This window comes from Notamacropus eugenii, chromosome 1 (genome assembly GCF_028372415.1).
Source record: "Notamacropus eugenii isolate mMacEug1 chromosome 1, mMacEug1.pri_v2, whole genome shotgun sequence".
Lineage (NCBI taxonomy): Eukaryota > Metazoa > Chordata > Mammalia > Diprotodontia > Macropodidae > Notamacropus > Notamacropus eugenii.
Window position 1 is genome coordinate 260,945,569 of NC_092872.1, and position 26,521 is coordinate 260,972,089.

Genomic DNA, 26,521 nt, shown 5'->3' on the forward strand with positions numbered 1-26,521 from the left:
TCCCTGAAGCTATCTTGGGAAATATAAAGACTGTATTGGGACAGGGCAGATTCTGGCAGGTTGTGCCAGGAGTGTGGGCCAAATTTACCTATCCAGCCACCTTTTCTCTTGAACCCCTGTGACACCAAATGCCTACTGGACATCTTGAATTCCCCCCTGGGCATTTCAAACTGAACATTTCCAAAACAATTCATTGTATCTGGTGGGATGTTCTCACCCTTTACAAACTCTGGAATACCTAGCTCCATTCTAGGCTTCAACTCCAGAGCCCTTTTCCAGCCGCAGCTCCCCTCCCACCCCCTTTTATGTATTTTGTATTTGACTTGGATGTGTACTTGTTTTCCCTCAAGAAGATATAAGCTACTTAACATCAGAGACTTTTATTTTTGTCTTTCAATCTCCAATTGCTGATAGATTGTTAGCCCTGCGAAGTTTGGAGAGGCTCAGGACAAGGTTATTCTGAGTGACATATATTTATTTATTTTAGCTGCAGCAGCTTTTCAAGAACATTTGTCAAGTTATAAAGGGTGAACTACTTGTATCATTTGAAGGAGTGGTGTAATTGGGACCGCTAGGAGGGGAATTCACTATATTCCTGGAAGCTGAATAAAGAGTGAGCTGCTATGATTTCTTGACTCTTTTTGCCTTTTTCCCCCTTATATTTATTTTGTTGGAACAGCTAAACTCTTTTAAGTATTACAGAAAGTGAATACTTGAAATCAACATAACTAATTTACTTTTTGGATTTGGCTTCTGTTCAGTGAAAGAGAAAGTAGAACTTTTTGTGACACTTTTTTCAGACATTTTTTAGTTATGTCTGACTCTTCGTGGCCCCATTTGGGGTTTTCTTGGCAAAAATCTTGGAGTGTTGTGCCATTTCTTTTTCCAACTCATTTTACAGATGAGAAAACTGAGGCCAGCAGGGTTAAGTGACTTGTGTCTGAGACCAGATTTGAACACAGGAAGGTAAGTCTTCCTGACTCAAAGCTAGATATTCTGTCCACTGTAGCACCACCTGGCGGCCCTTATGTGATATTACTCCTGTGTAGGCAAAGTTGCAGTTCTGAGCTCTCTGCGATATTATCTTTTTCTTTTTTAGATACTATTTTAGTGACTTAAATTCAGCAAGTCACAGGCCTGTAAAACACAATCCCTATAATATAAAAAGTTTAATAATAATCTAGTCATTACATATAAATTAAATGCTATATTATAAAATATATTATAAAAAGCAGAATAGAATACTAAAAAAAGGTGCACCCATCATGTAGCATGAGCCGCAAGAGGTGGTAGCCCTGATACCTATGGAATCTTGAGAGACCTTCAGTTGTTTAGAGTTTGTCTAGAGATTTAAGGGGAGAACAAGAATAAGCACTGATCCAGAAGATCATATCCACGTTGAGGAAGCTGTGGACTCATTAGGTTGTTATGGTCTTATCAGTAATAATGTTATCATTCAGGAAAAAATATTCCTTTAGGTACCAATGCTTTGTTTTAACAGATTTTAGTAGGAATCTTTCTATATCTATTTTTTTTAGCTTTTGCAAGTGGTGTACTAATCGAATAAATTTTCTTGGTGTCTCAAAATCATAAATAACATTAATGATCTAAATAATTTAAATAAAGCATTTCTGTAATACTTTAAATTTTATAAAGCACTTTATATAAAATATTTCACTTACTCTTCATGGAGATCCTGTGAGGTAGATTGCTGTTATGATGTTCATTTTACAAATAATGATACAGAAGCTCGGAAGGGTTTAAGTGATTTTAATATAGCTAGGATATTTCTGAGGCAAAATTTGAACTCAGATTTTCCTAACTCCAAATTCAACACTCTACTTCCTCCGCTATCCCACCTGTAATGGGATGTCTAGACCTTAGTGTTGTTTGGTTGTTCTCTTCAGTACTATAGAAATGTGAATATTTGCCATTTTTTAGCAGATATTAATAGGTAGAAAAATTTATCCCTCAACTAAATGTCTTCACTTCCCTGGTGGAAGCACTGTCATCAGCAGCAGCAGCAGCAACAGCAATTGTTCTGCCAAGAAAAACATTTTAAAATAAACACACGCCAATCATTGAAGGCTTGGTTTTCCTTAATGATTTTTCCTTTTGTACATGGCAATTTGAGTGTATTTTAATACACTAGAATTCTCTTTGAGGGTATATCCACATTCAGCCAGCCAGATGCTCCATTTGTAGGCATGTGACTTTGTGTTGTTACATCTAACTAAATAGTACATAAACTGAGAAAATATGTTCATATTGTGAAAGTTCTTTTAAGTACAGTTTCAAGATACATACTAAGATTTTTGTGTGCTTGATAGACTAGCTTCTGTAAGTTAATATCTCCTTATTTAATATATAGAATTTTAATATTTTTCTTAAAGTACTAGGGAAAAAACACAACTCTATGGATTGCAAGCATGCCCATTTTTTTCTTGTTATATTCATGACTCCTATATAAGGATATATATTTGGATTGGCAGAAGGAGCTAGATTCTGGTTATTGGGGTTATGTTAAATTTAGTTTAGAAACATAGCCTGATAATATTTTGCAATTAAGTATTCTGCTTTTAATGTTGTAAGTTAAGCATGCTAATGATAAAAATAAATGTATACACTAATTGAAATTTTTGTATGAAGTTGTTCAGCCATTTCAATCGTGTCACTCTTTGTGACCTCATTTGGAGTTTTCTTGGCAAAGATACTGGAGTGGTTTGCTATTTCTTTTTCCAACTTATTTTTCAGATGAGGAAACTGAGACAGACAGGGTTAAGTGACTTGCTCAGGGTCACATCTCTTATCCTGTGAGAGAAAACAATTTATTCTTACAAAGTATGCCTTTTATGAAATTAGTTGATTTGTAAGGTGAATTATACCTTCAGTTTTTAGAAGTATATCCTGGTTTACATTTAAACTCTGCCTTCCAAATACTGATGCTTCATGGATTTATGATAAAGCCATGAAGTATATGCTGGTATTTTCATTCGAATACTGTTTAAAATTTAAAACCTGCAGTTTTTATAGTCAGGTCATCAGTTATGAGCAAACATTTTTTAAAAATTGAATTTGAATCAAGTCTTCATCAATGTTTATAGAAGGGTGGTGGAATAATTTGATTTACTTGAATAAATATATTTGTTCTGCAAATGGTCACTTGGCTTGCATTTTGCTAAAAATTACTTACTGCGGATTTTATTTAGTCTTTCCATTTGGAACCTTTTATTGAAGAAGGAAAAATCAGTGGCTAATATGACAGAAAAGGAAAATGATAAATGTTGGAGGGGATGTGGGAAAACTGGGACACTAATGCATTGTTAGTAGAGTTATTAACTAACTGATAGAAACATTCTGGAGAGCAATTTGGAACTATGCCCAAATAGTTCAAACTGTCCAACTGTGCATAGCTTTTAATCCAGCAATACCACTACTAGATCTGTATTCCAGAGAGATCAAAGAAAGAGCAGAGAACCTATTTGTACAAAAATGTGGTGGCTGAGAATTGGAAATTGAGGGAATGCTGATCAGTTGGGGAATGGCTGAACGAGTTGTGGCATATAATTGTAATGAAATGATGAGCAGAATAATTTTAGAAAAACCTGGAAAGACTCGCATGAACTGAATCAAAGTGAAATGAGCAGAACATTGTACACAATAACAGCAATACTGTATGAAGATCAGCTGTGAATGATGGCTATTCTGAGCAATACAGTGATACAAGATAATCTCAAAGGACTCATGACAAGAAATGCTATCTACTTCCAGAAAAAGAACTGATGGTGTCTGAATACAAATCAGAGTATACTGTTTTTTACTTTCTTTTTTGTTTGACTTTTCTTCCACAGAATGACTGATATGGAAATGTTTTACATGATTGTATGTGTATAACCTTTATCAAATTGCTTAGCATCTCAGGGAGGGAGGAGGGATGAGAGAGAAGGAAAAACTTTGAAACTCAAAACTTAAAAAAAAAAAAGAATGTTAAAAATTGGTTTTACATGTAACTGGGGAAAATTCTATTTTTTAAAAAGAACAAATCAGTTGATGTGTATTTCCTATTTCTCATCAATATTACAAAATAGGAAAAATGTGATGCGTTTTATTCTTGATCTTTTATATTAATCAATCAACAATTATTAAGCTCCTATCATGTACCAGGCACTGTGCTAAGATAATTTTGCTTGTCTTTTATGTTAACTCAGATATATAAACATTATGTAGATCCTTTTGGTTTTGAATTACAAGTTTGCAGTATATTACAGTGTGTGACTTTACCTAAGTTTTCCTCCAACTTCCTTGGAGTTTATTTATTTGTTAAGTATGTCCGTTAGCTGAAGCCAATATCTTCTTTGTCACTGGCAGCTGTGGCAACCTCTGCTTACTTGCAGATGTGTAAATAGTAAAGCTTAGAGGAAACTTATGAGAGAAGTCTTATTTCTGCCACCAGTGTGTTAGATGAATTTGTATGTTGACATCTCTGCTCCACAGTTAGAAGATGTTTATCAATATCCAAGTGAAATGGTATCCTGAACAGGTGGAGAATGAAGAGTTTTCCTTGGAGACAGATAGACAGACAGACAGACACAGACACACAGACACACACACAGTACCTAAAGGCCTTTGAGATTAAGAAAACAACTAGCAAGTTCAGTAATCAGGGACCTATTTGTTTTTCTGTTGTGTAAAAATAATTATAAGTTTAATACCTTACTCCCTTGTTACAGATATTACTGTTATCATCACATGACTGACCCTAAATTTCTGTTATACAATAAATTTAAATGTTTTTGGAGACTAAAATATGCTCTTTGCCCCAGGCACTAATGGCTTTAATGAAGATAGAATGTTATTGAAATATAATAATTGAGTTTTCTTGGCAGAAATATAAATAGGACCCAAGTAAATGAATTTTCTAAATATTAACCTGTTTTGTACCATTAGTGAAAAAAGATAAGGTTACAGGCAAGAAATAAAAAACATGTTATGGTTTGTTTTTGTATTTTCAAAATGATTGGAATTGCTTATAAGGTGTATTAAAAACAATGGATCTTATACAACTCTTTTCACAATGAATACAATCGGTTATTTTATTTCTTCTTCTTATCCAAAGTACAAAGGTAGAACATAATTTCTCCCCTTCTTGGTTTCTGTAGAGCAGGTTGTTGCCTTGGATGCCCAAAATATTGTAGCTGTGTCATGTGGAGAAGCTCATACACTCGCACTCAATGATAAGGGCCAGGTGTATGCTTGGGGACTTGATACCGATGGACAGTTGGGCCTGCCAGGGACAGAAGAGTACATCAGAGTGCCCAGGTAACAAAGGGGACTATGAGGAGGGCTTTTCCCCCCCTTTTATGGTTATTAGAAAATTGGAAATGATCATTTATTTTTAAGATCTTAGTAAGCATTCTGCCAGTGTCCTGAGCTTTGAGGAAGAAAAGTGAGTTATCTTAAAAACATTTTTCCCCCTTTTCGAATTTGGAATAAGGCCACTTGATGAGCTCTCTTACTTCATGTATGATAAGTAATAGTTTATGTCATGTCAGTTTACTTTATTGGCCCCTCCCCCTAAATAGATCTTTATCTTGGATTAAATTTTTAAAAATTTAAGAAATTGGAATGCTTACTTTTAGAAATTATTTTACCAAAGTTTGTAAAATAGACCTGCTTAAAAATCTTTGTTCTCTCTTATAGGAATGCCTCTCTACTGCTTAATTTTACATAGATTTTAGAACTATGATTTTTACAAAGAGCCATTAATCCATGTAAATTCCTAAACTTTTGCAGTTACCTTTTAATGGTAGTAGGGTACAAAAAGTCTTACTCGCACTTTTTAAAATTGTTTTACTTTTCATCCTAGTCATAGTTACAGGAACAAAAGAAATAGGCTATATATGTCATTACTAAACTAATTTTAGGCTTAATCAAATAATAGTTTGAATTATCCTTTTTTCTATGCCCTGCATTGATTGCTACTGCATTGATTCAAAAATAGGGTTAAATTTAGATTTATTCACTGTATTAGGAAAATGAAAGCTCATAGGATCTGACATCTAGAGTTGGCAGGGATTTCAGAGACCAGAGAATCTAATCCTCTGATATTACTGATGAGGAAATTGGTCTAGAGAGATTAATGACTTGCTCAAAATGGATGTAAGGCAGGATTTGTATTCAGGTTCTTTGTCTGCAGAATTAGAGCTCTTTCTGCTGTTTCCCAATGAATTTATGTCAGGGTGAAATCTTTTATTTTTTAAAGTTATTTAAACTAAATGAATTAGCTTGTCCCTTCAGAATCAAATTATGTTTCTATATATGTCCAGAGGTATTTTTTTTTAGGTAGAAGTACAGGTTTAAATAATTCTTAATGTTTAACATCATAATGTAGTTAATGATTTTTATCACCAATTTGACATTTTCCATCAGTTCCAATTAGCAAAGTATAATGAGATACACGGGGTCTATCATCTATACTTTCTATCCATAGCAAACTTAGGTAGCCAAAAGCTGTAGAACATTAACAAAGACTTTATTTTCCTTCTGTTTCTTCTGGAGCAGCAGTAACATTAACACACATAATTCCCAGAGCTCTATTGATGTTTTTTAACAGTGTAGTTGTTTGGAAAAGTTTTATTTTAGAGCTGTGAAAATTGAAGCTGTTAAATTGTGTTTCTTTCAGTTCCATTCAAAACAAGTCCAAGAAATTCAGGCTAAATTGGATACTGACAAATTAGGTAATATAAAGAATTTATAGAAAAAAATAATAATAGCTAACATTTGTGTAGCATTTTTAAGTTTTGTAAGCATTTCACAAATATTATCTCATTTTATCTTCAAAACAATCCTAAAAGATAGATGCTATTATTAGGCAGCTGATGGTGCAGTGGAGGGAGCTCTGGGCCTAGTGTTAGGAGGATCTGAGTTAAAATTAAGCCTCAGACACTTACTAGCTTTGTGACTCTGGCCAAGTCATTTAACCTCTGTCTGCCTCAGTTTGCTCATCTATAAGATGAGGCTAATAATAGCATTGTTATAATGATCAAATGAGAAAATATTTGTAAAAAGCACTTAGAATAGTGCCTGGCACATAGCAGATGTTGTATAAGTACTTATTCCCTTCTCTTTTCATGTTACCCACATTTTGTAGATGGGAAGCTGAGGCTAAGAGAGGTCAACCTATTTAGGCTCACACAACAAGTAATTGTCTGATGCTGATTTTGAACTCAGACCTTCCTGACTCCTGGTCCAGCACTCTATCCACTGCACCACCTAGCTGCTTAATTCTGCTTAAATTATTCCTCTATTCTTACTGAAGATACCTTGATTTTAAAATCTAAAGAGTAAAAAAGATGCAACATCTAGTTTTGAAGATGTTTTACCCAGCTGGTGAGTGATAGCATTGAGCCTAGAATCTAGGTCTCCTACCTCAAAGTCCAGTGCTCTTATCACCCATCCAATCTCCTCCTTTCCTTCCTTTACTTCTTCCTGAAAAATTTTTCACTTGAGCCTTTTGTCTCATTTCTTCCCTCTTTTTATGTCTAGGCTCTTTTTTTTTGATCATGGCTTTTAGGTAGTCCCATAATTTTTAAATTGTCTCTCCTGGATCTATTTTCCAGGTCAGTTGTTTTTCCAGTAAGATATTTCACATTATCTTCTGTTTTTTCTTTCTTTTGGTTTTGTTTTGTAATTTCTTGGTTTATCATATAGTCATTAGCTTCCCTTGGCTCCACTCTCATTTTTAAAGAACAGTTTTCATCAGTGAGCTTTTGAACCCCCTTTTCCATTTGGCTGATTCTGCTTTTTAAAGCCTTCTTCTCCTCATTGGCTTTTTGGACCTCTTTTTCCAATTGAGTTAGCCTATTTTTAAAGGTGTTTTCTTCAGCATTTTTTTGGGTCTCCTTTAGCAAGCTGTTGACTTGCTTTTCAAGTTCTTCCAAGGCCTGAGCCCATTGCATATTCATTTTGGAGGTACTGGATGCAGAAGCCTTGACTTCCTCTGACAGTATGCATTGTTCTTCCTCATCTGAAAGGATGGAGGGAAATACCTGTTCACCAAGAAAGTAACCTTCTATGGTCTTTTTTTTCCCCCTTTTTTGGGCATTTTCTGAGCCAGTTACTTGACTTCTGAACCCTTTGTCAAGAGGAGGATCCTAGTGCTCCTGCTCACCCCAGGATTATGCTCAGGGCTGAGATTTAGATCAGCTGCTCAATTCCCCCAGGAGCTTTAGGTGGGGGGCAGGGCCACCACTCAGGACTGAGATTCAGATCAGAGGCTCAATTCCTCCAGGGGCTTTATGCTGAGCTGCTCCCCCAGAGGAAGCTGCAACCAGACTCGTTCACTGCCACGCAGTGCTGCTGTCCTGCTGCTGCTGCCGCCGTTGCCTGGGGCCTGTGCTGGGGGCGGGGACCCTGCTCCCCTCTTGCCCAGCTGGGAAAGCCCTCTCATTGACCTTTGAAGCTTTCTTTGGCACTTGTGAGTTGAGGGATCTGAGACCCTCTCTGCTGAGGATTCTGCCCCAGAGGCCTGTTCTGGTCCTGTTCCTTCCAGTGCTGTGTGGCAGCCTTCCAGGTTACCTTTGGCTGGAAATCTCTTTCACTCTGTTGTTCTGTGGCTTCCGCTGGTATAGAATTTGTTGAGAGTCATTTTTTATAGGTATTTTATGGGCTGTGGGGGAAGAGCTATAGTATGTGCATCTTTCCACTCTTCCATCTTGGCTCTGCCCTCTTTCCACTTCTTAAGACTGCAAAAAACTTTGATGTTAGATCTCCTAACATCAATCTTTTCCAAGTCAAATTTGTGGCAGCATTTTTAGTGGCTGTTGTTTTTCATCTCCTTTTCTTTCCCCTTCAGATCCTCTTGTAGATTGTACCTTAGCTTGTGTTTTCCTTATTCTTCATTATTGTTAAATTCTTTTTATTTGGGGAATTTGGGTCGTGGGGTTTATAGGATCATAGAGCTAGAAGGAAGTGAGGTGTCACCTCATTCCCTCTCCTCCTGCCCCCTGCCCGTGTCTTACAGATGAGGAGACAGCCCCAGAGAGATAAGGTGCCTTGCCCAATGTCACCCAGGGATTGAGCTAGTGAGCTGAGCCAAAATTCAAACCCACACTTAAGCTGTGGCCTAGCTCTCTACGAAAGGGTAAGTGCACCCTCAGCCCTTGTGGGTTTCATCACAGAGGCAATGTGGTACGGTACAGCGCCTACTGTGCTAGAGCCCCTGGTTTCCTCCCTCATAGCCTGTTTCACCAAGGACAAGCCATGGAACCTCTCTCAGCCTCAGTTTTCTTATCTGTAAAATAAGGTAGTTGGACTGGATGATAGCTCTAAATTAGGTGCTGAATAGAATCCTTTTCCTTCAGATTCTCATTTCTACAATGAATTGGATAAATTAAGAGTTGAAAAGTCATAAGGAAGAAAAAAAATCAAGACAGAAGGGAACAGTTATGAAATTGAATTTTGGAAATTGCATGAAATTGGGTGGTACACTAAGGATCTCTTCCCCTTTTTCATATTATTATCCAGTATACCTTTGGGGAAACATCTTAACTCACATCTCCGGCTCGAAACTTCTCTCATTTGTCTTTGCAAAACATGCATGACACCAAGTTATTACTAGTGTTTCATTTTAGTCTTTAATGAGTCTTATTAATAAACTTTGATTTATTTTGATGTTTTGACATTTTTCCTGACTTAAATTCATCTTAAGTTCATTAAGATTTTTGCTGGATATTTTTCATGAAAGTTCACCCTAGCAATGTCAGTTGGCAGTACTAAAACAATATCAAAAGTATTTTAGACATCCACTAAAGACAATTTGAACTGTATTACTGGTAAGCCACCAGTGGTTCACATTAATACTTACTTACTGCTTCCATTTGATGTTAAACTAAACTACAAGAATAATAATATCACCTTATGTTATTTCATTTCCATTTTATAAAGTGCTTTCATTTTACTCATTTAATCCCAAGAGTAGCCTCATAAGGTAGACAGAAGAGGTATTATCCCCATATCCCCATTTTACAGTGACAAATCTGAATGGCAGAAAGGTTGCCCCCAGTCACCTTGCTTAGAAAGTTTCAGAGCTGGGGATAGAATTGTATCTTCTTACCTTTAGTTCACTGTTACTTCTGCTACACAAATTAGGGATGGAGGAGGCAAAGACAGGTAGAATTCTTAAGTCTTTCCTTGAGTGAAAATTAAAGCTTTTAGAAGCCTTTAAAAAGTGGCAAGGAATTCCTGGTGAGCACTGTTGCATTCAAGGCAGCCTAAGAAAGTGACAACAGGCTGCATTTAGAGTCTTCATTAGATTAAGGAATATAATGAAAGAGTCCAGCATGACATACGTTTTGCTAGATTAGGGTTTCTTTTGGAAGGCCTGATAAATGACTTAGTTAAGTGCCATTTAGTATTGAAAATGTTTCCATATGGAGGTGAAACATCAACGGGAGACCATTTGCGAAATTCTTCTAGTAAGTCTTCTCTAATTTCAGTTAAGGATATATGTGGAAATCAAGAATTTTGAAGAAACAGTGAATTTGGATGGGATACAGATGGTTTGTGTTCTTAAAAATACTAGTTTAATCTTGTTCTTATCCTTAATATTTCCAAGTAAGTCGATTAAAATCTGAATTTTCACACTAACATTTTAAGAAAAACATTGGAAGAAGTAGGACTTTTACAGACATTCTGGTTTTGTGGCTAATGTAGAGCTTGATGAAAAAGTGACTTAGATGATAAATAGCACTTCTGAGGATTATGGAAGTGACTTTTTAACTGCTTGTATGGATTGTTAGTGTACTCCAAGTACCTGTCAAACTGTCAGTTTTCCTGATCTTAAGAAGTTATTCACAATTTCAGCCTAGTTTTAATATTTGAAATAATACCTACACCCAAGTCAAGAAAAATATTTTTCCTTATAAAAACAAAAAAAAATGAAGAATACTGTTTCATAGTTTGAAAATAGCTTCTGTTAACTGTTTGGTATAACAAAACCTCTTTTTAAAGTTGATTTAAGCTATGCGCTTATACCATCAGGGAAAGGATTGCTTAGTTTTTATTATGTCTATTTACATGCATTTCAGACAGTTGGTCAGTAATTACTGGCAAAATTGTCAGTGTAAATTCTGGATTGTTGAAATTTTATTTAATCTTTAGCATTCTCATTACTATACATGATATAACAATTTATGCTTTCTATTTTAAATTGGAAATTATAGATTGTATAGTTTGAAAAAGATTGACAGATAAAAATTAATAAAATTTTCTTAAGGAGCAATTTTATTTGAATTTGATTTTAAAAGTTTGATCTGAAGAATTTTTAAAGTTATTTTCTAAAAGAAATTCATTTCTTGGAATGAAGTATTTTCACAACTTCCTAAGTATACATTTTAAAAGTTTTAAATGAGTGCAATATATTTAAATGTCAGGTCCTGTCATATAATTTGAGATCTAGTAACCTTTTAAGATTTTTTTTTTTAGTGTATAATTAAGAGGTAGCTTCACTTGTGTACACAGCTGACAAAAGAAAGAGTAAGTTGCTCGAATAAAAAGCACAAATGAGATAAATACTTTGAGAAGCCAGCTTAGCTCTTTCTCCCACACAATTGATTAGTAGGAAATTGTAATTTACCCTTGCAGGGTTGTGTTTTTTTTTTTTGTTATTCAGTTAGAAGCAGCTTAAGAATTTTAATGGAAAACTATTAGCGACTAAAAATGTATCCTTATTTTCCCTGAGAGTATTTGACTTATTAAAAATGGGACTGTCACAAAAATTTAGTTTTTCTGTTCACAAAAACAGTAGTTGGTAGATCCATTTTATGTTTCCATTCTACCTTGTTTGAGTTTTCTTTGTTGTGGTGAAAATAACAAAATGTACAATTGTATTGTTTTTTTAAGACCCAGATATAAGACTAAACGGTGCATTCCAGGGAGATAAACTTTATTTTAACTTCTGACCTGTTACTATGTATCAAATGCACAGTAGACAAAGTAGCATTCAAATTATCTTAAAATTAATAAGGCTTACTTTGGGAAGTGGAGTCATTGTTCATTGGATGCTATTACAGACTAACCTGAGGAGTTTCTTTGACCAAATTTTTTAATACAAGGTTGTTACTAAAACCTCTAAATATAAGTATTTGATTTTTTTGAATCTGATCCAGTTTATTGTAGCAGTGGAAATGTTTTCTGGCATTCGTATTATAAATTAACAGTTCACTTGAGTCACTCAAATTCATTCACTTTAGCCTGGTATAGAACATGCTTAAGAAAATGGTGGTGTAAGTCTACGTAAAAATGTTAATACATTTCCACTAGGTCTCTGCCACAACTAGAATCAACTTTTTTAGGAGCTTGGGATAGTGAGTGGTCTCTTACATTTGACATTTTTGATTGAACAGCCATTCATGTATATGATGAGCCTAGTTCCTATTGCTAGTCCTTTGCCATTTTGTTTATTGCAAAGATATGACATTTCGGAAGAAAAATTTCCATGAGGAGATCCATTTATAAGTTGTAAAAATTATGGGCTGCTGGTAGCTCAGTAGTACTACTACTTTCATATTTTGTAGTTACAAGATAAAGCCACTAAATTAAAAATAAATACTTATGATAGAGAAATGTAGAATTAGAGTGGCTTTCCTTTTTCCTAATCAAAATTTGGTTGCTGAAGATCTTGTATTGTGAAAATCATGAGTACTGATCTGGTCAGAGCTTGCTCTGGACTTTCATTTGGCAGAATCAGGTCAGGTGGCAGTATCAGGTAAAGGGAAATAAGAAACATCCTTATATATTTATCCTTTTTTTTTTTTTTAGAAATCTATTCAGGAAAAGGAAAAATAGGATAGGATCAGTGTTGAATATGAAAGGGAACTGTGTAAGAGAACTTTAGATATGACTGTTCTATTCAGTTATGTTATTTTTTTCACAGAAAGTTTTAAAAAGGTTTTATCATTTGGTATGCTTGATTTGTGGATAGAATCAAAAAGATAGCAAAGAGGGATTTTGTTTTTTGTTTTGTGAATTAATATCCCTGTTCTACACTAAGAAACCTAGTGGAGAGAAAACTGTGTTTGAAATAGGTAAGAAACCATAAGATCAATGAAAATGAAACATTATGTTCTGGGATTTCTAGTGTATTCCAGAATCCTAATCTGTGCCAGTTTAGTTGTAAAGAAGATTAGGACCAATAATAAAATAATGTGTTAATTATGGGAGCACACTGGAGAGTACTTTGGGCATGGGTATAAGTATGTTTTGTTTAATTCAATGCTGGCTTTAAACTCTTTTTCTAAAATGGTTAATATTTTCATCACTTTGTTAACTTTTGAGAGTTGTGCTCTGGTCATTGTATGAGAAAATGCCATGCCATGCCATTTGAACAGATTATATGTTTCTGTGTTTGACTGAGCTCTCTTTTCTTCCCCCTCCTAGAAATATTAAAAGTTTGACAGATATTCAGATAGTACAGATTGCTTGCGGTTACTATCATTCCCTTGCACTCTCAAAAGGTAAGCATCTTTTTTTGTTTGTTTTTCTTAATAGCATTATTCTTGATAGTTGTAGGGAGTAAATGTACTAAGCTATCATTTGATAAATCTCATGGATAGCTTATTTGTTGTGAGAAAACCTTAGGGCTGAGGTGCTTCCCACAGATGTCACATCAGGACTTTGTCCTCAATTTCCTGCCTGCTTTTTGTTCTCGTCTTAGCTTTTTCTGTGGCAATGTTTTTGGAAAAGCCAGAGCATATGGTGCCATCTGGGTCTCATTTTTACTACCAATATCCATAAATGAGGGCAGAGTTTATGTGACCTTATGTTCCCCTGTAGGGAGTTTTTGCATTATTTAATGGCATGTCCAGTGACATGCTTTTCCTGACTGAGCTGGAAAGATTGGAGAGAGGATTGATTCTAATGTCCTTCCTTCATGAAATATCAGTCCAGTGAAATATACAATATCATAATGAACTTTATATCACTGATGTGCCATTTTGGTCACATTGCTCATCTTGCCAGTTATAAATCTGTTAACTGTTAAGGCACCATATGTAAAATTCATCAAACTTACATGTATAAAGACAGCACAGGATCCATGTTTCACATCTATGTAGTAAAGTGATGAACACTCTGGCATAAGATCCATTTGTTTAATCTGTGGATTATTTCTTTGATGTTCCAAAACAGCAGGAATGCATCACCAAAAATGATGCTTACCCAGCTAACCAAATCTTATGCCACTTCTATTCAGCAGGAAGGCAAGTGCACACCTGTTGTCTGTGTAGAGCAAGAGGAAAAATTTTGTCTTTTTTGGCATTGATAAACAGACCAAGTCATACTACAGCTTTGTCCAATTGAGCTAACAGTTGATTTTATACCATTTTGATTATGAGCACAGAGAAACTTCTGAGCAGTCACTTCACCTTTGCTGTTAAATTGATGCAGATTGAGCCCACTTTCACCTAAAGGCACCATTAAATCATTAACACTGTTAAACTAAAATGTCAGTCTTTGAGGGCAACATAGAGATATTTGGAAAATAGAAAATAAATATGTTAACTGAAGGTAGTCTTATTTGATGACATTGGCACACTAAATATATTTGTGATCTCTCTTGCATTTGTCACTCTTGACATTACAGTGTTTCTTGTGGAGTAGAGTGAGTGAGTGATGTTTATGAAGACATTCAAATAGATAGTCTAATATAAGTTTTCCTATGTACACATTCACGTATGTGCCCTCTTTAAAGTCACCAAATAAGCATATAAGATGATGTATTTTTCCTGAACTTCCAGTACAGTGTGTTTTAATCAGCCTTTAGGCTGGCCTATATTTTACGTTCATTTTTTTCCCCTTCATACTACACTTTTATCATGATGAAATTGAGTGATCACAGGGGTCAGCAAACTTTTTATGTAAAGGTCCAGGTAGTAAATATTTTAGACTTTGTAAACCAAGAGGCAAAATCAAGGATATCATGTAGGTATTTATGTAACAAGGCTGAAACCAACTTTCTACAAATTTTTATTGACTTAATTGAAAATTTAATGATGACAACAATTGAATGCAATTTTGTTTTGTGTGTGTAGTACAAGTCTGCTAAAGAGAAGAATAAACTTCTCTTTTGGGGGATAATATTTTGCTTAATTGCAGTTTGGAATTAAGGTCCCCTATCATCAAAATGTGATTGCAAGTGTTCATCTGTTAATGCTGATCTGAAATGAGATTTTATGGAATGAGAAGCACCACCTATGCTCTCTTTTGTAATCACGCACCTCTACCATGTCGTGTAAGAGCAGCTATAGAGGATATGGAATGGGGTTGACTCTTCCCGTACAACTTTTAAAATGTGAAAACCAGGCTTAGTTCTTGGACTGTGCAGAAAGAGGTGTCAGGCTGGACGTGGTCCATGGGCCATCATTTGCTGATTCCGCACTTATGTATCATGTTATCACAGGAAATGATGCGATAATGACATGATCACTTGCTTATAATTATTATATAAAGTGATTCATACATTCTCATGTCTCCTATACCAGTGCTTTTCCTATTCAGAACCAAACTCACTAGAGTTTCTTAACTTGATGTCTATAAAGCTGTTTGTTCTTTCTAAAAAATTTCATTTGTCTTATCTAAAAGTTTTACTCTTCTATCTCTGCCTGAAGGAATTTTACCGATCTAGAATGGATCATTGAAATTCCCAATTACTACTTACTTTTTTAGATTTTCAGTCTCTGAAATAGTTCCATTTTGCGGGTGAAAACTTAAATTTAGGAAAAGAGGAGGTAGAGCTAGTTAAGAGTTTTCTTAGTTCTCTGCCCTACTTTTTCAGTATTAGTTTAGAATTAGACTATGAAGAGAGAGAGGAAAGCTTGCTGTGTATTTATTTTTATCATCTAGTATAAGTTAGAGCTTGAGTACCCACCATATCATTTATGATTCTCATTGCCATAGCATTTTAAAGTCTCCTGAATGTTTTCTGTTGATTTAGATAATGTGAGGATTATTGTCCCAGTGTTAACAAGCTCAGAAAGAAGCAGTATAGCCTAATGGAAAGAGGGCTGGGTTTGGAGGCAGGAGCCCTGGAGTCACCTGCTGGTGTCCCGACTTAGGGGCCATTTCATGTCACCTGGTCAGGTTGAACTGTGAGCAGGTTGGACTAATGGATCTCAAAGTTCCCTTTTTCCTTTAAATTTATGATCCCAGTATAGCCTCCTCCTGACAGAGTTGCAGCTTAACCTCTTTTCACTCTGCTGCCTTGGCAGGCTTTGAGTTGATGACCTTGAGATCTTAGACTGTTTTTTGTAGAACAAACCCAGAGTCAGGTGACTGAAACCAGGCAACTTCTTTTGGGTGTAGTGAACCCTGGCCTGCCACATAAGTTTTGGACTTATCATTTAGGACATGCTGTTTTGAGAGAGAGAAGAAATCTATTATAGAGGGCAAAAAAGGGAACATTTTCACAAAACAACAACCAAATTGAAATATTCTGACCATAATAGGTGATAAATTAAAACCAATTTTATATCAGTTCAAATTCACAGAAAGCATAAAAATTTTTTTTGAAGTCTTATTCTAAGGATGGGTGAGCCTATGACTTTGGTATTTTCTTCTAGTACTTTTGCTTGCCTAAAGTATATTGCTTTTTGACTTTTGTCTGGCTCAAAGGAAGAGAGTGAGAAGCCTCCTGAGGCTGCTTATTTATGTTTTTGACAGAGAGAGGAGAGAGAGAGAGAACATGATAGCATATGTAATGTATTATGTGGGAAGAGATAACTTTAGATTAATTGATTTCATCCATATAATCCCATTTTGCTTTGGGGAAAAGGAAGAGAATAAACATTTATATAGATGCTCCCATATGCTAGGCACTGTGCTAAGCACTTTAGAGATTTATCTCATTTAATCTTCACAACAGTCCTGTGAGGGGCAGGCAAACAAAGGTTAAGTGACTTGCCTAGGATCACCCCGCTAGTGAGTATTTGAAGTCAGATTTGAATTCAGATTTTTCTCACTCCAGGTACAGCCCTTTATCCCCTGCCAGTGTCCCTCTGTCATCATTTCATGATATGCTTTGCTTGCCATCTTGATAGTATTTGCTACCATTATGAAGGTATTCATTTTTTACACTTGTAGCTAAAGTAAATGATTTGTGATTTGTATCCACTTGTAGTATGATTGCACCTAAAAGAGGTATTTGTGAAAGGAAGGAGGAGGGGATCTTGAATTGGTGAAACCTCTAAACTGAAGACTTGTTTTATTGTCTTTAAAAGAAATGAAATTTTATTACTTTGATGGATATTTAACAGCACAAACTTAAGGCTAACAAAATATTGTCTAGTAGAGGTCCTCTTAGATCAGCTTAACGTATGGATAAGCAATATGCAGAATTAGCATGCTAACCTGGTTTTATAAGTATTAAAGAAGTTTTTCATAAGCAGTCTAGACACCTCCTTATGTAGACTGGATTTTGTAGCCAGTACAGTAAGAGGATTTACTATGGTCATATCCCTCCTGCAGAGTTTTGACTTATTTGGATAGTGCACTTCCTTGCACCATCATCCACAAGAACGTGGCTAAAATTTTATAATAGGAGTGTTGCTTTTTGTCATTTCCCAGCAATTGATGGTAAATAAAATAATCCTTACCTTGCTTTGTGATAGTTTCTGCCTGGTTAGTGTATTACTCAGACTTAAAAAATGCATCAACACAGAACATCTAACTAGTCAGCATCTAATGTTTCCATTTGAATTTTAAGTGTGACTAAAAAATCAATAGAATAATGATCAGTGCAGCTTCTCTTGGATATTTACAATTTGATTCAGTTCACCAGACATTTCTTTAATATATGCCAGATGCTTGGATATGAAGACAAAGACTAAAATATTTCCTGCCCTCTGGGAGCTTATACTTTATAAAAGATGAGAAGAAAAACCTTGAATGATTTGTTGATTGAAGAAACTTTTAAATAAAATGTATTGATACGGGTGATATGAATTCATCCTTTTTTTTTCTTTTGCAGGAAGTGAAGTTTTTTCCTGGGGACAGAATAAGCATGGCCAATTGGGTTTAGGCTTTGAGTTGAAAAGGCAGAGTTCCCCGCAGCTGCTTAAGTCTCTCCTTGGAATCCCATTCAGTCAAGTAGCCGCAGGTGGAGCCCACAGTTTTGTTCTCACTCTTTCAGGAGCTATCTTTGGATGGGGACGGAACAAATTTGGTCAACTAGGTCTTAATGATGAAAATGGTAGGTTCCCATTGCCATCTATCTAGAATAGTTTCTCGGTGAAAGAGTCTAAACCTCTTTATCGATCCTTTTATGTTGAACCTTTAGTGTATCCTGACAGCCTGAGGCTGGCACCTAATAATTCTTGTCCTATAAGATCACACACCTTCGAGAAGTCATCACATGACAGTGCAAAGAACAGTCACACAGCTGACTAGTTCTAGTCTCATCTTTGCCTTGCAGGGCCTTGGAGGTTAAGGAAAATGGTAGCTACTCTTGGTCTTCATTTTTTCACTTACAGAATGAAGGGGGTCAGACTCTCAAGTCATTTTCAGCCCTCAGAGTCTCTAAGGGGACCAAAGTCCACTTAGGTAGATCTCAGAAATGGGACTCAGATGTTCTGAGTGTTAAATGGTTCAGCAATGAAAGTGTGTGTTTTAAAGTTCAATACATTTAGAGTTTCAAAAGGCCATAACTTATTGAGAGGCAAGTTGTATATTAAGATGTGAGAGTTACCTGAGAGGGGGGCAGTTGGACTGATGATCTCCGGCAACAGCTGGTGTTGATAAGCAGATAATTATGCAAATGTACAGTCTATGGGGTCCTACTTGGCAAAGCGAAGTTTGTTAAAAAACATATCTCCTACAGAATAGTTTACGTTTTTTAAGGCATAGAGGTGGCACAGTTTACATAGTGCTGGGCCTGGAGTCAGGAAGGACCTGAGTTAAAACTTGGCCTTGACATTTCCTAGCTGACTCTGGGCACATTACTTAGCCTCTGCCTCAGTTTCCCCATCTGTAAAATTGGGATAATAATAGCATTTTCTTCCCAGGGTTGTTGTGATGATTAAATGAGATAGTATTTGAAAAGTACTTTGCAAATCCTAAAGCATGATATGATTGTTAGTTATTGTTATAGTTATATAGCATTTCACTATAAAACCCTTTCTACTTGAGTTTTAAGATTTTTTTCACCTTTGAAAATGATAAGTCAGGAATTGAGAACTTAATTTATTGTTAAGAGATAGGGATAGGGATTATTAGAGATAGATTTAGTCCTATCAGAATGTGGAATTTCCCAGGTGAGGAAACTCCATCTCCGAGTGCAATTTAGCATCTTTTCTGCAACTCAGGGTCTTAGAGAATTATTTTGGACCAATGTGTCAAACATGCAGCCCACAACACTCCCAAGTATGTCCCAAACCAGATGAAAATGTAATTAAGAAATGTTTAACAAATAAAAATTAAAAAGAACATAGATAATATTACATTTGAAAATTAAATAAAAAATGTGGCCCTGCAGTGGTCCTTAGGTACAATTTAGTGGCCTCTGTATCTTTTTGAGTTTGATGTCATTGAGAAGTGCCGTGGTTGATGCCAGGATATGTCACATAGGCCTTGCCAACTTTGTGGTTGGCTCTCTATCTCTTATCCCATGCTTCCTCTTGATTTATCATAAATAATTTTTAGGTACGTCAAATAAAAAGTGCTTGAGCAGGTTTGAAGAACAGAGTGGTACCAGTGGATAGAAAGCTGACCTGAAGTCAGGAAGATAACGTTCAAGGCCTGCCACTGACCAACAGTGACGTGAGATCTCAGAGCACTCTCAGGCAATCAAGCTGTTGCAAAGAAGGTCCCAACCTGTATTGGGACTGCAGCTGGTTCATTCCCTGAGACTTCGATACTCCCGTGAAATTCTAAGTCTATCCCTGTCCTTACATGGTATGAGCTTCTCACTGAACCCTGACCTGCCTGGGAAAAGAGACATCAGTGATGAAAAGCCTGAGACTCCGAATGTCTGGCAAAGGGTCAAATAGCTGTTTGTAACAGAGTGAGGCCCGGAACCCACATCACCTGATTCTTACTCCATGGTGTCTTTCACCATGCCACACCACTTCTCGTGTTCTTCTGAAAGTATTCTAACATTTTGTGCTTTAACCTTTGAGGCTAGTTTATATTTGACAACGGGGGTTACAGTCTAGAGATACCAGTTCCACATTGTCATTCCATGTTGCTTAAAAGTTTATCTCTACAACATAATGTTTCGTTGTATCACTGGTTCTTAATTTAAAATGTATGGAGTTGATCCCCCCAGGGTCTTGCCTTTTCAATGTGAGTTAGTTTTTCTATTTGTTTGCTGCTCGACTTAGGAAATTCAACTGATAACTTCAGCAAACATTTAATAAGTGTACAAGGTGGTGCATGAGGACCTGGGGATATGAAGACAGCTGTCTTCAGGAGAGCACCACAGTGTGTAGAGTGCCAGACCTGGAGCTGGGGGATGACCTGAAATCAAATTTGGCCTCAGATACTTGCTAGCTGGGTGACCCTGGGCAAATTACTTAGCCTTTGTTTGCCTCAGTTTCCCCATTTATAAAATGGGAATAATCATAGCACCTACCTCTTAGTGTTGTTATGAAGATCAAACAAGAGAATAATTATAAGGTGTTTACTTAGCACCGTGCCTGGTACGTAATAAGTGCTATACAAATGTTAGCTATCTTTATTAATTCATTGTATGTTCCCATCAGAGTTGTATTCAAGGAAAACAAATTAAACCTCAGTAAAGTAAATATGTGACAAATAATTTTAAAATTAAATGCCTTTAAGAGTGTTAACATTTTTGCTTAAATTTTCAGATAGATTTGTTCCTAATTTGCTGAAGTCATTAAGATCACAGAAAATAGTTTATATTTGTTGTGGAGAAGATCATACAGCAGCTCTTACTAAGGTATAAAGCTTTTGCCTTCGTTCTTGTACTCTGTGTAGTAATTTTAAAATCGGGACAATTCTTGGATATGACAAAAACTTTTTAGTGTCATATGTATGAAAACGTGGGCGAAGCAGTTGTTTATTGTTAGTAAAATATCAGTAATGAAAGGGAATGTTATAAATGCTAATTTTCACCCATTGTCTCCAAGTTGTCTTCATTTTCTGTCAGTTGGCAGTGTTTTGTGTCAAAAGAAAAAAAACCAATGGCATGACATTACAATGTGATACTTTCTGTTGATAATTTTACAGCTCTATGTTAAATATTGCTGAGACATAAAACTTTCAGTGTTAAAGCTTCCTTTCCGGTGCTTTGTGGCTTGCCATGCTGGGTAGATTAATTCCAAATTATACTGTACGACTGTGTATTGTTTTAATTTAGCATCCATTTGGCTTATAAATATTTTATACTAAGTAGTAGAGGAAACTGAAGCCCTCTATTATCCACAGGCCAAGTACTGTGCAAGCAGTTACAATATGAGCTTTCCTCACACAATCTTGCCAGTGGCTTCAACCCTGACCTGGAAGGAGCACCCTGTCTTGGGGTGAGTGCGAATTCAGTGTCAGTACTGCTTGGTCTGATGGAGAGATCAGCAGTTGAGCAAAAAGATGAAATCAACGTGATCCCCCAAATCTTCTCAGGGTCCTTATTGTAGTAATGTTTATGTCTAAGAGGACTGGCAAAGTCTTACATTGACCAGATTTGAAATTAGTGTGTTTCTATTTGTCTTTTTTTTTTCCTGCTTTGCATGGTGGATAGACAGTAGGAAAGATGAAGTACTCATTAGAATTTGAAACTGTATGTTCCCTCATACTTAGAATTGATATTTTAAAATTGCCTTATGATGATAAATAGTATCCTTGAATCATTAACAAATATTTGTCAGTCTAAGATGTCTAAAATGCAGAAAGTACAAATTTACAGGTTAACCACTATTAGTCTACAAAATTTTACTTCTCATGTTTTGCTTGATTTTAAGCATTCATTCTCAGTAGGTTTTTTGCAATCATTAAATCATATAGTCAAATAAAAATTTTAGGAATTTTCATTAGTTATTGCAGTTAGAAGAACATTAGAACAATCAAGGTGTTTTATAGGGTTTTTTGTTTATTAAAAGAAGGTTAATAGGGTTAACTATACTATTAATTAAATTTATTTTGTAAGGTCATTCATATTTACCAAAGTTACTATTTATATGTAGTGGAGAAAAAGAAATTTTAAAAATTGTTATTCATGTAGAAGTGGTAACTGGTGGCACATTGTTGCAGCCTGAACAATTTGATGCTCTTATTGAGAGGGTTCTAATCAAAAAAGCAGAATTACTTAATTTGAATTTAAAAATTTTTGTTTATTATCTGTAATAATGTAGAATGAAAAGAAAATTGACTTCTTTTGCTTAGGTTTAAATTGAGAACAAAACTGGTTCTTCCTGATAGAATTTATAATAAAGAAGTTCTGAAGTAATCTCTCAATAATGTAAAAACAGTATTTGCATAATTTGATACATAGGCCTCCTGGTGATACTTCCAATTTTATTAGGTATAAGTATATTGTAAAATATATAAAAACTTCATCAGTTTTAGGTTTAGTGGAATCTTGCAGGTGTATAATTAGAATTTACTAAGATAATAATAATAATGATAGTTATAGAAGAGAATGCCAAAGCTTAGATACAATGTGTAGTATTTATTATTTAGGTTTTCTTGAAATGGAAATTTATTATGTAATTTGAATCCTCTCTTATGTTCTGCTATGCACATGAAAATGTGTTTCTTTTCTTATTTTCTATTTTAATTTTACTATTTAAATTTGTTTTCTTTTCGTAATGTGTATTTAAGTTTAAAATAAATTAATAAAAAAGACAGAAAAATATTTAAAAAAGAAGAAAATGCTGAGAGAAAAATGAGGATTTTCATCTTTTTAGTAGGGACAAAGACTAATATTTATTTCAGAATAATGTAGTAATTGTGTGAATAGATTAATAATATAGCAGTAACTCTAATTGTACCACTAGCCTTCATCTCAAGACTGCAAGTAAGTTAAAATTATAAAATATTTAGAATTGTTATCCTCACATTACAGTATCTTGTAGGGAAGCCATAGGAAGGGGAAAAAATCGACTTGCAGTAAAGAAACATTTTTGTGAGGTGTGGTCGTGTATAATAAATTGGGTACTTTGTATTTTTTCCAGGAAGGCGGAGTCTTTACATTTGGAGCTGGAGGCTATGGTCAGTTGGGGCATAACTCAACCAGTCATGAGATAAACCCCAGAAAAGTTTTTGAGCTTATGGGAAGCATTGTCACACAGATTGCTTGTGGACGGTAAAGTACATTGGAGAACAGAATTCTGTTGTCTCTATTCCTACAACCTGTTATTTCTCTCTTTCCCCATCATCTTTGTGTCCAAAGTCTAAGATAAAGAACAGTTTTATATGTATTATGTAATATTAAAAATTCAGACTCTAGGTGGCACAGTGGATAGAGTGCCAGTCCTAGAGTCAGGAAGACCCAAGTTCAAATTTGGTCTCACAGATTTATTAGCCGTGTGACCCTGTACAAGCTACTTCACCCTATTTGCCTCAGTTTTCTCATCTGAAAAATGAGCTGGAGAAGGAAATGGTAAACCACTACAGTATCTTTGCCAAGAAAATGTCAAATAGTGTCACAAAGAGTCAGACACCACTGAAACTACTAAACAAAAACAAAAATATTAAAAATTAAAATATATTGCCTGATTAAACATTTTCTTCTTATGTTAATGGAAGACTGGCTTTCCCTTGAGGCTATCACATCCCTTTTCAGTCACCTCCACTGGTGAACACTTCTTGTTCATCTTCGCTGCCTCCCAGGGGTCAGGAGTACGGGATTCACAGATCCTTTTCTCCTCTCTGGTCTGTCAGAATGATTGTTGTCTTTAGGTCTGTAGCACGTAGCACATTATTTGACATAGAGTTGTCCATTTAATGAATACTTGTGATTGTTTTATTGATTGTGCCTTAATCATCTTTCCTCCTTCAGACTTTATGCATTGTTTATTTTACCCTTTTCTTGCCAGGAAGCACTTCCCTTTGATGTCCATATCAGTCCTCCAGTTTCTTAGGTGACTTTAGCTTCTGACTGTCATTCTTTCTGGCTAAACCATCTCTGGTCATTCTCCTCAGGGACATTAATATTCAGGTCTGAAGTATTTCTAAACTGGGACTACATGATTCCTCAACCATTTCCGTTTAACAGCCTTCTCTACCCCATGTTAACCTTGTATTGTGGGGAAAACACCTTGGGCCTCTTTGCCTCTTAGGAGGGCATTATATCTGAGATCCTGAACTGCCTTTCTCTACCTCTAACCTACTATTCTTCCACTTGTTCCACTCCCTCAGTTAAGTCATTTTGCCTTCATTGTGACATTTACCCCCTTTACCTTTTCTTATGCCCCTGCTCCTTCTCTGGAATTCTGACATCCCTTGTCTCCATCCCCAGCTTTGACTGCATGGTCTTCTTTAGTGATTGTGTGTAAGAGAATTAGGCTTATTCTCTTGGTCCCATAGGGCAGAACTAGGAAAAACTTAGAAAACTTTTCTAAGAGTTAGAGGTGTCCAAAAGTGGAAGGTGCCGGATAAGGAAGTAATAAATTCCTACTCATTGTTGGGCTTTGAGCAGAGGTTGGAGATGTTCTGTGTAGGGATTTCTTTTGAGTCTGGGTTGGACTAGATGAAGTCCCTTCAGATTCTACACCACTGTTCATACTTTTACCATTCCTGATGTCTCCTTAACCTTGAATAATAATTCTGATTTCTCAACTCCTGCTACTAGGTTGCTAAGCATCTCTGATGAAAGTCGAAGTATTGAGTATTAATCACCTTTACTTTAGGGCTGCTTAGTCCTTCTATTCTACTCACTCTTAGTTCTCTGCCTTGTTTTTTATTTAACTACCACTGTTCCATATGTTTTCTTCTTCAAATTCACAAATGTTTGGTGTCGTCCCTCCCTTCTCCCCAACACTTAAAGGAGATGATAACTTCTTGCTTCTTTGAGAAGATTGAGACTCTCTGAAGAGGTTTTTTTTTTTATAGCTCTTGTCCTTGACTTACCAAATTATCATTATCAGTCTCAGAAGAAGAATTATTCTTTCACCTTGTTGAGGCAAATTCCTTTTACCTTCTCTCTTGATGCTTTCTTTACCTGCTACCTCAAGACAGTGGTCATCCTCTCCCCCACACCACTTGTTTAAAGGTATCCATGGTATCACCAATATGAGTACTCTCTCATTCAGCCTCTTGCAACCCATCTACGCTTTCTTATCCTATGTGTTTCTTGTTTATTTTTTATAAATCTTCCAAGGGGGTATCTACCCAGTGCACAGAAAGATCCTTTAGGTCTTCTAACCTTGCATCGGTGCCCATACTTTACTTGGGTTCTGTATCTGTAATTTTGTGGTCATCGTGCATGTGTTCACCCTTTATTGCTGAAGAAGACCATGCCATCAGAGAAATAATGACATGACTTGCACTTGACTTTGTTTTGAGTGAGGGAAGGGTGTGCAGGTCACCAGCCTTACTTTTCCTCCAGATCCTTCTGAATCCAGTGACCAAATATTCATCAGGATGACTGGCGATGACCCTGGATGAGACGGTTGGGATTAAGTGACTTGCCCAAGGTCACACAGCTAGTGAGTGTCAAGTGTCTGAGATGAGATTTGAACTCAGGTCCTCCTGACTCCTGCACTGGTGCTCTATCCACTGTACCCCCTAGTTGCTGGCAGCTGGGTGGAGCAGTGCATAGAGCACTAGGCCTGGAATCAGGGAGACCTGAGTTCAAATCCACCCTCAGACACTTGCTAGCTCTGTGACCCTGGATAAGCCACTTAATTTTGTGATCATACTGCATGGCTGGCCCACTTCGCTCTCTGATAGCAATTTCCTGGATCTATTTATATGATGTTTTGCTTGGATACACCTTGGTACACCTCTGGTGAAGTGTGGCCACATGTGTAGCCAAACCTATACATGTCCCTGTTGCTTGTGGTGTCTCTGGCACTTTTGATTGTAATCCTTATTTGTTAAGAGCCTACTCTCTGCAGGTCACTTGGTTGAGTGCTGAGATTTTGATATTTTGTGGGTCTTCCAAATGACCCTGGAAGAATTTTGATGCTAAATAGATGGCTTTTTTTGTAAGAAGCAGCTTGAGATTATACAGTTTCTCAGATTCAGTTTAACCACTGTCTTGGTGATGGGCATAGCTCGTTGTCAATTTATATTGCTCATCTCAGATCTTTGTAGAGATTTCAGCTCCTTGAGGGGCCCGATTGTTTTTTGCCTTTTTTTGTTCTTAGTACTAAGTAAGCACTTAATAAATACTTTTTAAATTGTTGGCCAACTTCAAGCCATAGAAGAGACATTTTTCATCCATTTGGTTTTTTTTGTGTAAATAAAACTAGTCTTTGTAATATTTTGGGCCCTGTAATATATTGGGGCTTGATGCAATCAGCCTATTGTGCTTCTCAGTTTGAACTCTTTTCAGGACATCTTTGAT

At 36.0% G+C, this 26,521-nt stretch overlaps 1 protein-coding gene across 4 annotated transcripts in view; it reads left to right on the top strand.

The window, feature by feature from the left end:
- Nucleotides 1-26,521, top strand: part of HERC4 (HECT and RLD domain containing E3 ubiquitin protein ligase 4) — a 101,803-nt gene that overhangs the window by 20,897 nt on the left and 54,385 nt on the right. For all 4 annotated transcript variants that reach the window (XM_072628805.1, XM_072628806.1, XM_072628807.1 and 1 more), the window contains exons 3-7: nt 5,160-5,319; nt 13,438-13,514; nt 18,023-18,244; nt 20,862-20,953; nt 23,184-23,314. In XM_072628805.1, coding sequence (XP_072484906.1) covers nt 5,160-5,319; nt 13,438-13,514; nt 18,023-18,244; nt 20,862-20,953; nt 23,184-23,314 — 682 coding nt within the window. The remainder of the gene's footprint in view (nt 1-5,159; nt 5,320-13,437; nt 13,515-18,022; nt 18,245-20,861; nt 20,954-23,183; nt 23,315-26,521) is intronic.